The 16,492-nt window shown below is 40.8% G+C and overlaps 1 protein-coding gene across 8 annotated transcripts in view; it reads right to left on the minus strand.

The window, feature by feature from the left end:
- Positions 1 to 424: 424 nt before the first annotated feature.
- The window catches only part of KIT (KIT proto-oncogene, receptor tyrosine kinase), a gene marked incomplete at both ends in the record, with an annotated part of 79,898 nt that continues 63,830 nt past the window's right edge, over positions 425 to 16,492 (minus strand). For 2 of the 8 annotated variants that reach the window (XM_080697657.1, XM_080697655.1), the window contains 14 exons: positions 425 to 553; positions 1,666 to 1,771; positions 2,166 to 2,265; positions 2,373 to 2,484; positions 5,746 to 5,868; positions 6,936 to 7,063; positions 7,484 to 7,572; positions 9,397 to 9,547; positions 10,962 to 11,072; positions 11,156 to 11,260; positions 11,532 to 11,658; positions 11,752 to 11,858; positions 13,024 to 13,205; positions 15,035 to 15,149. In XM_080697657.1, coding sequence (XP_080553783.1) covers positions 425 to 553; positions 1,666 to 1,771; positions 2,166 to 2,265; positions 2,373 to 2,484; positions 5,746 to 5,868; positions 6,936 to 7,063; positions 7,484 to 7,572; positions 9,397 to 9,547; positions 10,962 to 11,072; positions 11,156 to 11,260; positions 11,532 to 11,658; positions 11,752 to 11,858; positions 13,024 to 13,205; positions 15,035 to 15,149 — 1,685 coding nt within the window. Of the gene's footprint in view, positions 554 to 1,665; positions 1,772 to 2,165; positions 2,266 to 2,372; positions 2,485 to 5,745; positions 5,869 to 6,935; positions 7,064 to 7,483; positions 7,576 to 9,396; positions 9,548 to 10,961; positions 11,073 to 11,155; positions 11,261 to 11,531; positions 11,659 to 11,751; positions 11,859 to 13,011; positions 13,206 to 15,034; positions 15,150 to 16,492 lie in introns of all 8 variants that reach the window. The other 6 variants (XM_080697656.1, XM_080697654.1, XM_080697653.1 and 3 more) reach the window with 3 other exon arrangements.

Genomic DNA, 16,492 nt, shown 5'->3' on the forward strand with positions numbered 1-16,492 from the left:
GACTTAGGTTTCAGTTTCCAATACTGCTGGGCTCTTCTGATCATCACTGATGGTTCTGTAGGCCATAAAAGGGGGGGGGGCTATTTCTATATTTCTATGTATTCAAATAAACTATCAACCATATTTTTTTAACTAGGATTGGAGGAACATTTGGGAAGAGCTCTGGGCAGCTAGCCCTTGCCTCCCCTTTCTCTAAATCAGATTACTTTTTCTGTTTATCATAGGAGCTACTTTGCTATTGGGAATATATACAGTTCGAACCTTTGCAGTAAGATGATAGCTGATGATGGAAAAAAACCACCAGCCACTAAAGTGTGCTTATGAAGACGGGACTTCAGGGGCCACTACCCTGGAACAGGAGGCAGGTCGAAAGAAACCAACATAACCATCATGGAAGCCAAGAGAGCGGAGTGGCTTCGTATACTCAGACGTCTTCGTGCACGAGCAGGGGCTGGGTAGAAGAAGCGCTGCTACCGACGGAATTGACCCGCACCGAGTGGTCCACCATGGGGTTCTCCGGGTTGGGATTGAAGTTTGCTAAGTTGGAGTAAATCTGAGGAAAACAAGCCCCCAGTCAATATGGCAGTTCCTACTATGAGCATAGTAAAGCCAAGGGCGCGTACAGCTTCAGAACCACAAGTAACGGACAAGGGCTGTTCAGGAGAAGTGGTTTGTAGGCATTTGGTGGCTAAAACTCAAATCATATTGACAAAACAAATACAGGCTCCCACTTTCCTCTCATCTTCCCTAAGGAAATCACTTTACACAAGGAATAGGTGAAAAAAACATATGCAAGCCCGGCTCTTCTGATGGGATACATCTGGGAACGAGCACTTTCTAACCTATTAAAAGGGTTTACAAATCCCTATAGCCAACTGAGACCCAACTGCCAGTATAATTTGCTGAGAAACCCATGGCTCTTTCACAGATCTGCTGTCAGGAATCAAAGCACTTGGGTGGAAAATGTGGTTTAATTTGAAATATGCTTTGACACCCCGCAGAGCAAGCTTTCACCCAGCAGTATCAGTAGCGTGTGCTATTAGAAAAGATAGCTCCAAGCGCAGAACCCAGAAAAGAAAAAAAGAAGAAAAAGCGGCTTAAAAAATACCTGAGTCAAATAAGAATCGCTAATTCTTCCTTAAAAGCAGGAGAGGAAAGAATGGATTTGAGTTTTCATTCCCTCCAGCCCAAATCACTGGGAGGGATCTCTCAACTTCAAAGAACTCTTCATCCTCTGTGGCCCTGGACATGACAACTAGCTACCACTTGCTGGTGGTGCCTGTCAGAGCAGGAGGCTACTTAAATGCAGTGATAAACTGCCCTTTTATGCTTTCATTCCCTTCCAAGGAATAGATGGACCTATCCACGACAGGGAGACGACCCCGGGTCCACATTCAGGTGAAGGAGGAAACCCGGGGAGTGTGCATGGGGGCTTCTAATCCCACACTGGAGTACAAACTCCCTATTCATTCCTCATCTCACATCCTTTTTTGCCAAGGATCAGGTAGAAAGAAGAGTTTCCATTGTTTCAGTCCCTCTGCCTGAACCCTGTTTTCAACCCAAGCCCAGTATAGGTAGGGGGAAGCTGTTCCTCACCCCTAGAGCCTGAAGATGATACGCCTGGAACCTGCAGAGAGGGGGCTCTACGCCTGCTGGTGTACTTACATGATTGGTACTATCTGAAATCTGCTTCTCAATGAGCTGAACGATCTGCTTGAATGTTGGCCTTTTCAGAGGATCAGCATCCCAGCAAGTCTTCATTATGTCATACCTGCAAGATGAGGGCCCTTAGCCATCGCTCCTCCATGCTCTTAACCTGACTTCCAGCGTATGCCACGCAGCACCTCCAATAGCAATTCCAGAGCTATGTACTTGGACATACAAAACGGCATGTGCATAAAATACTGTCTGTATGCGGTAGGGTAAAAAACTTGTGTGTGTGCGTGAGAGAGAGAGAGAGAGAGAGAGAGAGAGAGAGAGAGAGAGAGAGAGAGAGAGAGAGAGATATTGAGATTAAAAGGAACTATAGCATCATGAAAGGAACCAAGCCCATGAAAAGAACCAAGAGACATTTTGAACTGTGTTTGTGAAAGCCCTCACCATCTGGGTTTCTGTCTCTAAAAAGAAAATTGAAAGGGGAAAGGAAAAGACTGCTCGGCCCTTACATTTCAGCAGGTGCGTGCTCTGGGCTAAGCATTCGGAAACCTTCCTTGATCATCTTGTAGAACTTTGAATCAACTGGCATCCCAGGGTAAGGGCTACTTCCTGAGGCACAGAGAATTGGCAAATCACAGTAATTAATCGCAAGTAAGCAGGAGACCCATAAAACCTCAGGAGTCTAATAAAGGTGTGTTTGGTGAGGATCTTTTTACCTAAGGAGAACAGCTCCCACAGAAAGATCCCATAGGACCAGACATCACTTTCGAACGTGTATACGCAGTTGAAGATGCTTTCTGGTGCCATCCACTTCACAGGCAGACGGGCCTACGAGGGAAGCAGAACAGATTCCACAATGGTGATGAAATCCCACAGAAAACCTGGACAGAAAATATTCTACAGAAGCCTCTCCTGCTGGAAGACAGGGATGAGATCTTGAGTAGCATCTCCCCAGACCTTTCACCTACATGACCTCAGATGATCCCCACAATCTATTAAATGGGGCATCATCATTATCTTATCCCCATTTTAAAGATGGGGACTTTGAGTCAGTACAGCACAACGACTACTAAGAGCACAGAAAGTCAGAGACAGACAGGCATGGGCTCTAATCCTGCTCTACGACTGGCCTTGAGTGACAGTGATAGAGACATTGGTTAGTTGCCACTGACCGTTTCACTCTGCTTCCTTAATAATAGAAATGCGGCCTTCCACAACAAGGACTATACTTCCCAGCATCCTTTGTAGCTACCTGTGGCCAAGAGACTTTGTTTTTGGCTATTAAGTGATTAAGTGTTGCGTGGTAGCTTTCGGAAAGCCTCCATACAATTCACCTGGAACATCCCTCTGCTCTCTTTCTTGTTAGTGTCCCTTTCTCCTCCCTGATTTCTAGATATGACTATTTTCTATCTGATAGACACCCTGGCTTTCCACCTGTTGGTCATCCTGGACCATGAAGATGAGGGCTACAACCAGGGATGACAAAACGTAGAGGTAAAAGGGACTGGTCCTTAGCGTTTCATAGAACTTCTGTACCAACACTGGCCTGCATTCCCTAGCTGTTTCCTACTTGGCGTTCCGTCATATGCAACCTAAATTATTCCTCACTAGCAGACTAGGAGAGTCACTTAAATATTGCAATTAAGCTTTGCAATCTTCTTCTGTAAAAGAAAAATAATACCTGAAATTCCATGGGTTGTTTTATGGCATGAGATGGTGTGAATAAAAACGCTTAGCATTGTTTGACTCTCTAATATCTGAGAAATCACCCAGCACAACAGGTACTCCATCAACCATGGTGGCTTATGGTCATCAGAGATAGAGAGGTGGGAGTGGCAGATTTGGAGCTTAAATCCCATAGCTGGACCTCATGCCCTGAATTTTCCCACCAAAGTCAAGCAACACTTTCTGTGACTGTACCTCTTAGAGACCGGATTTCCGGATATTAATCTATCATAAAAAGCTAAGTCAATCCTTTTCTTAATCCGTTTAGAACTGAAAACTGGGAAGACAGTTTTTTCCCCCCAAGTCTTAAAAGTTATTTTAGTAGGCTAAAAAAATAAAATAAAAGCCTTCCAATATCCCTTCCCAGATTCTGTGCTAAAGCTCAGGAATGGGGTTATTTACCTGAGATCTAGCCTGAATTCACCTGTGTAGCCCAAGGTAAAGAATTATATCCTTATTTTTTTTTTACCAACTTTTAAGTATGCATTTTTTTAAAATTACAAATGAAGACAATAAAACCACAGTGGCAATAGCAGTACTCATAATTTGTCCACAATAGCAATTCTAGATATCCTCATATCCTATTAGATATCCTCATATCCTATTAGTATTTACAGGTATTTCAAAATATTGACATTTGCACCACTTTGAAATGATAGTAGCTTTTTAGAAAATGTTGCTCTGTCTAATAAAGAAGCACATATGTTCACAAATCACAAATTCACTTTCTAAAATGTGGCAACTAATGTAACAGCTTTCCTAGGTAATTCTATGTATTTTATCTTCTGTATTTAAAACAGCATTCTAACAAGGGGTCCATACACTTCACTAGGGGCTGAGAGGGCTCATGCATAAAAGTGACCAAGAACTGGCAAGAAACAGAAGAAGCTTCAGAGAACCTGACACAGATCTCAAATGACAATGGCATAAATTAGGGGGAAGGAACACTGCATGCACGTCTTTGTTTTGAGCTTATTTCGTAAATTCTTCATCCCATAACCTGGTTAGAGCCATGTCTCTGGTAAGTTCAACTGAAGCCACAATCTGGAGGCCTGGCAGGGTCTCACTTTCTCTTTTCAACTACAAAAACAAGCTAGTAAGAAGCTGTGGCATGACCAGTGTCATGATTATTTAGACTTCAAAGAAGGCGCCCATGCGGTACAGCAAATGTGCCCTGGCACTATTCTGAGCACCTTACATAGGTTAACTTGCTTAATCCTCCAACACGCAGAAAGACCAAAGCATGAAAGTATTGGATAATTCTTGTCAAATATTACACAGCCACTAGCTGATAGGCCCACAGCAGGACTCAGCAGGACTCAGAGGTAGCCACGTCTTTTTCTCTTGCCCTTTTGTCTCTATTCAGAGGCTGGGGTAATAAACTGCTTCTCCTCCTTTCCAGTATTGAACCAGGAGGGAGAGAAGTGGGTTTTAGCAGCATTCTTGATGAGGATGGCTGGGCTTCAGGGAGCCTTTTCAGAACTGCATGTTTGGGTCAGGGGATATGCCCAGCAATATTTTCATAAAACCACATCAGGCCCAGCCTACCAACACAGATGTCATGGTGATAAAGGAGAAAGCCTATATCTAGGAGAAAATCTGAACCACAGAAATGGGCATGAAAAAACTGGGTACAGAAAACTTTATATATGTACAGGAGAATATGTTTTTCAGACCAATAAGTACTAGAAATCATAAACTTTGCGTTCAGCCTCAGCCGACTTGTATTATTTCAGATTTTTAAAAAATTACTAAAATACGCCGTGCCTTAGTTCCTCCGACTACTAATAATGGCTAGACACTCCACTCTAGGGCATGGGTTAGCTCTGCGGATTCAATGAAAACTGGCAATGAAATAAACTGGCATTTGAAAAAAAATTCCCTCTGTTCTATAAACCAATTGTTACTTATGAATCTATTTAATAGAGCTCTATTGATTATAAGACCCAACATTCTGCACAGCTAATTCTGAATATGAGCTCAGATCTTAATTATTTTCACACAGTATGTCAATCTCCAAAAACTTCTGCTGCTATGACCTTCAGGTTTACATCTGTCGCACTTGAGCAGAATCAAGTTCATTGCTATTCTCAGGCTACAATGAAAATTAAGGCTATTTCTGTTTCCTTCATAGGCCCCATAATTACACAATTAGAATTAGAAATTCTATTATCCAATGTTAGTGGTGTAATGTTCAGCATTCCATGCAAATCGGCTGAAGTGCACTTAATTTGACTGTGAAAAATGCATGATATTTCAAGGTAGAATTTGCATTATGAAAATCTTAGAAAACAATTTTTTTAAAATTAAAACCTGAAACAAAGAATCCTTTGCAAGACTGTCAGGCAGAGAATGGGTACTCACATTTCCTTTAACCACATAATTAGAATCATTCTTGATGTCTCTGGCTAGACCAAAATCACAAATCTTTGTGATTCGACCATGAGTAAGGAGGATGTTTCTGGCTGCCAAGTCTCTGTGAATACACTGTTAGGTTGGGGGAGAAAAGAAAACTATATTTAAATTCATTTTAACTTTCAAAGAGTAAAACTATTTTTAATACTAGAACATTGCTTATATTATAAAAAAAAATATCCAAAACTTTTGTTTCACATTTAAAGTATTCAGTATACCAAAAACAAAAATTGTGCTTTGAAAAATGTTCACATTTTGTATTTCCCATTATCAGCACCCTAATTAGTATAATCACTTTCAAAACTAATTCTAATAAATGTCCCCCCCCCACCCAGGAATGCTTTCATTCATAGGAAAATATAAATAGTCAATTGTATCATTTTGAACTGAAAATTCATCTTGCATGCATTTCATTGAATGTCCTTTCAAAGGGTTCCTAAAATGGACTGGCAACTTCAATTTAACACTTCCCAAGGACGCAGGCTCGGGGTCTTTATTTTAGTTATTCTACATCCTTTCTTGGTTTGGCAATTGTTTGGAAATGTCACCAACAATGCTTCAGGACAGGAGCTGTGATTTCATTCTCTTTGCTCACTACTATTTCCTAGAGAATCCCTCCCGCCCTTCCAGAATACATGTTCTTTGTTTTGGTCTTGTCATTCTCTTTCCACCATCCCCCATACTTTTACTAAATGTTTATTATTCTCTCCGGCCTCTTATTTCCTGATACATCATAAGCCATGCATATAAAAGTTAGGGTCTAACTTCAATAAAACCCAACTCTATTCTTCACTGAGCATAGCAACTATGAGGTACAGCCCTGTGTTTGCTGATATAATGACTATCCCTCCATTTTCTAGGAGCATATCCTATATCTTAAAGCCAAAAGTTTTAAATGAATTCACTGCATATAAAAGAATATTCATAGAAAGCTCATTTAAACAGGTTTGCACTTTAAAGCTTATAAATTAGAGCAGGGATTCCAAAGAGACAGCAGTTGGAACATGAAGAAACTAAATTTCCTCTGCATTTTGTTACCACACTTCAAAATGACACTCTGCATTCTAACTAGGCCCTAAAACGCTCTCTTCTAGGGAAGAAAAAGGACCCTGACTCATCTGAGAATTGCTCCCACTTACATTCTTTGAGGCCAGGAAAGCCATGCCCTTCGCCACCTGGTAAGAAAAACTGAGCAAGTCTTCCAGGTCTAGGGCCAACTCGTCATCCTCCATGACGGCAGGAGTCACATCTCTTTCTATGTATGAGCCTGTAAGAAAGACAGGGATTTTCTTAACAACTCCAACCTTAAGTCAGGAAAAGACAGTGGCAATGACAATACCGATGTTTGGCAGTGAGTACATAGATGTGAACCTGCAGGCAAATCACCTCCCCAGTGTTAGGGAAAGGCAAGACGTGAATTACAGTCACTATTCAGCAATCTCGGACTTCGTTACAAAATCCCTATGGCAGAAGGACGGTAGATTCGTTTTTTTAAATTCTCTCGATATAAGATGCTTAGATATAAAAACACATGCTCTGACCCCAAACACTCATAATGAGCCTTAAAGGTACTGGCTACTGGCTTTGCCATGTGAGGGTCTATTGGGAATGATGTTATATTCCATGGTAGTTATGATATATATCCTCTGCAAATACAATTGTTTTTGTAGTTTGATAAGGTACCTACCTATTCTTGCGGATCTCCTTTTCTCTGTTTTCGTTGGGACCACATAAGAAACTCCAGGCTTCATGTCCATGTACTCATTAGTGCTGTCGCTGCTGAGAGAGATGAAAAGCCCATCAGGCCATGACTACACAGAGCGGGAAATGGCACCCACTTCATCTCATAATGGACTGATCTTACTGGAGGGGAGCAACTGAAGATTTGAATAAAATGTGAAAATCGGGTTCATAAGATAGGAGTTTTTAATATTCAATACCAGGGTCCATTCCCCAACAATCAGGAGTCCACTTTGTGGGGACTCAAGTTAGAAGTGCCTCACCTCTAGACCGGGTGGATTTTAAGAACCAAAACATTATGCCATATTACTCGAAATTCTCTAAATTAGTCCCCACAGAGGCAAGATCAAAGACAAAAAGCATGAGCTTCTAAGATGTGTTAGGGGAGAGATCGTTAACATATAGCGACTGATGAGAGAAGGCTTTATAAAATCAAGTTTGGTTCAGATAAACACCAATAATTTGGATGATTTTCTGAACCATCTGGACCTCTTGAATCTGCAACATTTGGCTGGAGAGTCTTCAAGATTTCTAGTACTTCCTGCTTCTGATTAGCATAGAAACACCATGACAACAACCTCCTTGAGAGCGTGCTGGTGGCTGCAAACCCATATGGGATCCCAGCGCACAAAGAACATCGCACGGGACACACTGAACAATCCAGGCCATTATTTCAGAAAGTTAAAAAAAACAGATACAGGACCAAGGTTTCAGAAATAAAGTCGCTCAGGTCTTCATATAGAGAGTGTATGCCCAGGGGCAACTGAAAAAAGGTAGTTTTTATAGTAATTTAATGCCACTTTAAACTACTCAAGCTTACAGGACTAAAAAAGAAAAAAAAAAAAAAGTAATAAGCTTCACCTGGGGTTTTATACTTTAGCCAGAGGTACAAAACATTATTTCATGGGGAAATTGCCCATCAATAATATTGACTGAGGTCTCCTTGAGGGGCTGATATTAAGAGTTCAAGTCTTATCATTTCAAGATGTAGGAGATAGTCTATTTCACTTGGCATTGAACCCATGGCCTCTCAGAAGCCAAGCACGTGCTCCTCCACTGAGCTTTTCCCCAGCCCCGAGAGAACTATAAAAGGAGAGGTGAAGCCCACCAGGCAACTGCAGCAATACAAAGTAAAGGGACTGGGCAGGATGATGATCTTCATTGGGTCAGGGAGATCATAATGGTATTTGGAAAGAAAGAACATGCAAGATAGGGTAGAAAAGCTTCTATTCTGGTTATACCAATTCTTCTCAAAGGAACTTGAAGGTCTTTACATATTATTTAACTTCAGAATGATACTGATGATGAAATCTGAGAATGGGGTCCAGAATTTACTAAAAAAAAAATGGGGTGCATTTGTTATATTTCTTGTAGCATGATGAATTGGGGGGGGGGGAGCAGGTATCCAGGAATAATTCAAAAGTTGATGGCAAAAAGTTTTGAAGGACTTTACTGTGACAACTTGACAGAGCTTAACATTTTCCCTACAAACAGTCTCACTATGATGATACATGTAGTACAAGCTCAATGGTATAAGTGGATACATAGGCAAGAATGGAACCTTGATAAGACAAACAGGTATAGAATCCACTAAGTTGCATAGATCTAAGGCTTAGGAAAAATACTAAACATGCACTAAAAAAAAAAAATCAGCCAACACCTAAGTTTACCATGATTCGAATCTTTAAAAGCACTATTTGAACTTTCTAAACAGTTAATCACATTTAAATAATATAATAATTCTGATTTCGCACTTTGGAGTACCTGGTTCATTTTTTAAAGAATCAGCCTTGATTGCAAACCCTTATGACCCCATGAACTGCCTGTCAACAGCTGACTATTTATGCAAATCCATCTTACCAGGAAGACTCCTTTGAATGCAGAAGGTTCTTATAAAGTGCTGCTTCTGCCTGATCTTCCTGCTTTGAGCAAATAAATGAATCCCGTTTTCGTCTCAAAAAATTCAAAAGATCACCATAGCAACAGTATTCTGTAATGACCAGGGTGGGCCCTATAAGGATAGAAGAAAAGATGAGGAAGAGGTAAGATATACTACAGATAATCCTGCCCCACCTAAAGTTACCCAAGGGTGACCAGGGCTATGAACATTCATCTTCAATGGATAAGCCGACTTAGTGCCAGTGCAATTCTATGACTGTCACTTATCAAAAAGTAGCTTTATGTAGAGTAATGTAGAGTAAAATAAAATAAGCCTTTCTACCTGAATTTCTGTGACATGAGCACCAGGAGCTAAGTGGGACTGCTGGCTTTGCAGACAGAAGTTACTGCTTTCAAAGGTCCTACTGTTACCAAGCTCCCTAAGTGAATCCTTTGATTCGCTTCTGTTTACGGCAGGGTTTCACTACTCTCAGTAACGCTATTATGGAAATGAAGAGCCCACACTATGGCATAGTATGAAAAATCAGCCACATGAAACAGCCAGCTGAGACCAGTCTGGAAAGTGGGCAAAAACCTGAAATGACTTGTGTTCTGAGTACAACTAGCCGAGAAGAGTTTTGGTATTATGAATGCTTAACTACAGTTCTGAAGTTAAGAAGTAACTAGAAATTGTCTCATGAACAATTCATGATGTGGGGAAGCACCATTAATGAGGGTGGTTTTAAGACACGGTCTAAAGATGTCAATTTTCCCGTGGACCTCTCCAGATCTTGGGAACGGCTCCTTTCACACCATCAATGTTCCTTTAGACCAAAATGCCTCTGCAAACATCACAGATATCCTTCATAAGAACTTCAGCTAAGGCTTCAGAATTGGAAATTTATTTTTAAAGAAGTGACATGCTTGCTCCATTTGGTACATATTTGAGAACCAGGAGGCTCAGGGGCCTATTTTAAATTGTGGTATGCAAATGAGCGTTAACTCCTTAGTGAGTGACTGATCCAGCAATATTTTATAAAGCTTCCAAGATAAGAAAAGGATTCTGGCCAAGATTAGACATTCAAGAGGTCGATGTCAATGTAACAAGCATGGCAGTAACAAGTGTTGTGTCCTGGGCTGTTCCCTTCTCTGGATGATAAAACTAAAATATACATTATTTTATTCACTCATTCTATAAATTCCAATATTTTAAATTTACATATAATATTTATACTTATGGGGTGAAGTTCTATAACTTGGTACACGTATATACTATGTAGTCATCAAATTAGGGTAATAAGCTGAGCACAGAAAGACAGATATTGCATGCTTTCACTCATTTATAGAAGCTAAAGAAGTGATCAGAGGGAAGGAGAGAGTAGAAGAGAGGTCACGAGAGGCTAGGAAGGCAGTGGGGCAGTGAGATGGTAGATAATGGGCAATCAAACCCAGCGAGCAGTTTATAACCAAGCACGATGCAAATCATACTTAAACACCTGTTTCTTGATGGACTGACATATTGAAAGGGAACTTGGGCATGGCCTCACCTCCGACGGTGCACGCTCCAAGGAGGTTCACGATGTTCATGTGATTCCCAAGGTAGCTCAGGACCTTAAGTTCAGACATGAGTGCCTCCCGTTCCGTTAAATGGGCGCTTGCTAAAATAGGAAACACCTTATTTTAGCAAAAAGCAAACGTGGCAAACTGGTGTCGGGAGCATGCCGTAACCCGCAGGACTTACGTTTGAGCATCTTCACGGCAACTGTCATGGCTGCATCTGACTTAATTAGGCCGTACGCGGTGGCCTCCACGACCTTCCCAAAGGCACCGGCTCCCAAAGTCTTCCCTTTAGAAAGGAAGATGGAAGGTAAGTGTGGCAGTGGCATTGAGGACCAACTGTGAAATTTCAAAATCAACAAAGGAATTCCAAGACAACTGTATCTAGGAACATTTCCCTGCAGTGTTCTCTATGCCAAACTTAACAGTTTCTGTGAAATTTCACAGAAAACAGTTCTTGTTTCAGGTGAAATAAAACAAAGGAAGCCGCTTGAGTTCCCTAAAATCATTGTCCTGTGTATACAAAAAGGCTACATGGAAAGCCCCTGTTTCATACTGACCAAAGCTCAGCCGGTTTCTGGGAAACTCCCATTTGTGATCATAAGGAAGTTGTGTTGGGTCTATGTAAACATAATTGTTCCCATTTATCTCCTCGACAACCTTCCACTGTACTTCATACATGGGCTTCTGGGGAGAGAAAGGGAAAGATACATCACCTTTTAATGAGCAATGCATCAGTCATTATAGCACTGCGGCAGAGAGAATGAAATCAATGGTTACCTGTAAATATTTGTAGGTAAGAATCATCACGATGATGCACATCATACCAGCTGTGATCACGAAACCAATCAACAGAGGAGTGAACAGGGTGTGGGGATGGGTCTGTTCTAAAATGGAAGAAAAGTGGAGAATCACAAACAATTCACAAGGCAGAGTCTCGCTTGCCTATCTCAAACTGACCCACCTCCCATCTCCCAGCCCATGCAGCGGACACAGCTAGATGTTTCAGATCCTCACCTTGGCCAGTATTTACTCTTAGTATTCAAATGAACCATTAAAAATACAACTTCAAGCCAGATTACTGAGAAGTTGGGGTTTCTGAAGCACACGCAATTTTATGCTACTTTTCAACGAAAAGCAGTATCTGCGTGGATTTTATATTTAAAATTCCTTGGACCACTTAAAAAGAAGCTCCCTTTATGTGTGCTTTACATTCTCTTCTTTATGCTTTGTGTTTTCTAAATTTTCTATACCGAGCAGAAACAACTTTTATGACTAAGAAAAAAGCATTTTAAAAATGTGTCCTTTCCAGGTCTTTAAAAAAAAAAAAATCAATAATGAAGAACAATGTAAGATTTTTTCCCCCCCTCATTACTCAAAACCTAAGGAAATATAACTTTTTGGCACTCCTCTTTGTCAACTCAAAAAAAAAAAAAAAAAAAACAACTACAACAAAACTGGGCCCTAAAAATTTAGGTGCTGAATTGTTTTTGTTTTCTAATTTTATACCCATCCATTAGTTTTTCCTGAAGGATCACTTATGTTAGGAGAGTTGGTCACTCATGAGGCAATTTTAAAGAAACAGCTTGCTCCCGTTATTACATAAAGGACAGACTGAACTTTCTGATAGTGTCTGGCAAAGTGTGAACTCATTTTAAATAACAATTTAAGTTGAATTTAAATTTTAAATTGTCCCAACTATGTTTGAGCATACACATCTCCTCGTATTTACTTTCTACCCTTTTTCAATGAAGGCAACTATAAATATATAACTAGCGGAAGAAAGATCCATGTGCACGAGTGCACACACATGCACACACAAAATATATATAAAGTAGCATGGTTAAGTTACTCTGGTAAAAAGACAAACTTTATTAACAAACTAGCACACAATGAGACTCAGTGAGGTTGCTTGATGGTAGTAGGTGTGATGTATTATCAGAAATGACGTGGTCAATGTTGGAATGAACTTAAAAGTCATGACTGATATGGTAGACCAAGCCTAAATATCCCCTTAAATTGGATTAAAAAGAAATATACCTTTGTTGTTACCTTTAAATGCAAAGTTAAAATAGGCAGAAATCTTGCCCACAGTGTTGTGGGCCTTACACTCCACTGTGCCATTGTGCCGGAATGTACTAGAATCTATAGAACTCTTAACCACCAGTTTTCCAAATGGTGGCACAGATGAGTTATGAATCTGCACATCCACTGGTTGTACAGGATCAGAACATCTAGAGGCAAAAGAAAAACAATAATGCAGGCTTACTCTAGGAAAACAAATAGATGCATGAAACACCCCACATTTCCCATGCATCCATAACAAAGATTCATAGTCTATAAAAATACCCTTTTATAAAAAGTCTTCAGAGTCTGACGAGGGGTGAACTGTTTTTTTGTGGCCCATGAGTGAGAAAAGTATTATGGATGAAAAAAGAAGAGGTGAACCGGGCGTAGTGGCGCACACTTGTAATCCCAGTACTTGGGAGGCTGAGACAGGAGGATTGCAGGTACAAAGCCTGCCTTAGCTACTTAGTGAAGTACTTCAAAGAATAAGAAATAGGGCCGGGGTGTGTGGGCTTAGAGGTAAGAATGTGCCTCGGTTCAATCCCCAGTACTGAAAAAAAAAAAAAAAAAAAGTAGAGATGTCATTGGAGTTAGATATGGGTTGGAATCCTGACTCACATCTATTCTGTTACTTTCTGATGGGCTTCATAAAATCTCCAAGATTCAGATTCTGTGGCTGTGGGCTTAGAATGGTTCTACCAGTCTTGGAGAGTAACTGAGAAGTGAATTAAAATGGCTGCCATAGAGCCTGGCACCTAACAGGCCTGAAAAGCAAACAAATATTAAAAGGATGTCTGAAGAGCTAGAAAGAAGAAACATGGGAGAAGAAAAGCAGGAACCACCTACAAGGACAAGATCAGAGTGCCAAGGAGCGGACCTGAGCTCCAGGGTTCTTGGTAGGGAGGCCCACTCTTTTAATGTCCAGTGGTACCAGAGATGGCGAAGACCACTGCCACCGGGACAGTCGTCCTCGTGAGCCAGGTCCTGCTGCGCTATTTTAAACGCCTGGCCTCTTCCCATTCTCTCTTCACCCCTTCCCATGCTAGGTCTATTGTCTCTCTCCACCTACCAGAATAGAAATTCAGAAATGAAAAGACGCAGCCCTACTCTGTTCACTAGCACACAGATGGTCCTCCATAAATGCCGGCAGAATTTAAAACTACTAGGGCCACTTGCACTGAGCATATTTCTAGGGTCTTGTACTCTTATTCTCTCCCAAAGAAAACATTTCCCAAACAGCAAACCTACATTACCTCTTCTGACATGCTATCATAAAGAAGTCTATTCTATAAAAAATAAAATTTCTACTATGCATCCTCACTATTCGGTTGTGATGTTAAACTGGGCTTTAAAAGCTGGAGCATAAAATAGCATTTGATAGATAAAAACAGCAATGTTGACCCCATTTTCATCTTCAGGTAATGTGAAAGGACAATTTAAGGCTTAAGTGTGGACTGTGAGGGAGAAGAAGCACAATGCCAGATGTTCTCTGTTCAGGGGCTGGGCACCTAATCAAGGAGAAAACCTTTATAAAACCCGCCGCTTCCAAATGCCATATGTATGTTGTAATTGCGTGATCATTACTTTTTGGTAACTTGGCAATTAACTTCTGAGGTAATTTTTTCATGATAACTACAGCCACATTTCCCACACACGTTACCTCCTGTGTATAGAATGGAAATCTAATTACTCCATCCTGGAAAATTGCTTTATCTACCTGCAGGCTAGAAATTGCATGATAAATCCAAAAAGATAACCACCAAAATAGAGAAGTCATTCAGTAATCATTTTTCAGCAAACAAAATTAATGTCTACCAGAAAAAAAATATAGCCATTATCCCCTCTACAAAGCCACATGGATAAAAAACAAAACAAAACAAAGCTTTTTTTTTTTTCAAAAAAAAAAAAAAAAGAATATGATAACGCATTTCAAATTCAACTGAATTGCAGTCCTTCCCTTCTGCATTTTAAGCAGTGCCAAAAATAATCATCTCACCTCTGCTCTGCTCCTGGACAAAAATACCAATCTATTGTGGGCTCAGGGAATCCTGCTGCCACACACTGGAGCGTGCCATTCACGAGCCTGTTGTAAGTCAGGATTACTGGTTTTGCTGCAGGAAAAGAGAAGCCATATGTCAGACTGCTGAGAACCTTAGCAAATTTCACGCCACTCTTTCCAATCCTTAGAACCTTCATGAGGCTGCAGGGAAGCCTGAGGAAGTGTGTAGTTCAAAGGGAGAATGTGAACCAGGGAGTGGAAGGCACACAGGGGCAGAAAAGGGTCCCGCCAAGACCGCAGCCCAGCAGCCCAGCCCCGAGAACTATCACACAGACACAGAGGCCTCTGGAAACTCTAACACGGGGAGGCGGGGCCACATGGCAGGTTTCTGCTTCTGGCCAGGGGAATCTAAAAGACTGCTTCTTCTGGTCAGGACTTCAGGATTCCAAACTGTTCTGATAATAAAAATCCTGTTTAAAGGATTCATGCCAATAGAACCTCAATTTATACTGAACCTGCCATAAGATTTTAAGTTTTTGTGAGAACTGGACTAGATGGAATTAGGAGTTCTTAACAAGGAAAAGCCCTGCTCTCTTTTTAGGGAGTGGGTGGTACGGATGAAAAGGAGAAACACTATATTTACATGAAAGGTAAAATATAAGAATAAAACACAATATGGACCCTTCTTTTGGGGGGACACCAGAGATTGAGCCCAGGGGCATTCTACCTCCAAGCTACATGCCCAATCCTTTTTACTTTTTATTCCTTTTTTTTTTTTTTTTTTTTTTTTTTTTTGGTGGTACTGGGGTTCCCTGGAAGCCCTTCTACCTCTGGTTTACACTCCCAGACCTATTTTTATACTTTTTTATTTGGAAACAGGGTCTCTTAAGTTAGCGCGGCTAGCTTCGAACCTGTGCGATCTTCCTGTCTCCGCCTCCCAAGCGCGGGATTACAAGCGTGCGCCACCACGCCCAGCTCCTTTTTATTCTTTTACTCTTTGAAACAGGATCTCAGTAAGTTGCTGAGGCTGGCCTCAAACCTGTCATCCTCTATCTCAGCCTCTGAGCCCATAGGATTACAGGCGTGTACTCGTCATGTCTGGTTTGGGCTTTTAACTGCAAATCTTTATTTCAAATGCAAAACACAGATTGAAAACTAGAAGAGGAAATGAAGCCCGAGAATTTTATTCATACATACATACATATCCAGAGTCTGGGTATAATCAGCAAAAACATAAATTGTATCAGCAGGAAGGCTCTAATTTGACACTTCTGTGTAACTATAATAATCAATAGATATTCAACAATTCCAAATTCTTGAAATTATTTCTAAAATGAAAGGAAGGTGAACTCGAGTTCAGTTGTTCTAAAGGCAAAATTCTGAAGGCTCCTAAGCCTTTGAGGATGAGCAAGACAATGTATGAGCATCTTGAGGGCCTGGTGATACGCTCACCCG

The sequence above is a fragment of the Muscardinus avellanarius genome (genome assembly GCF_963383645.1).
Source record: "Muscardinus avellanarius genome assembly, chromosome: 6".
Taxonomy (NCBI): Eukaryota; Metazoa; Chordata; class Mammalia; order Rodentia; family Gliridae; genus Muscardinus; species Muscardinus avellanarius.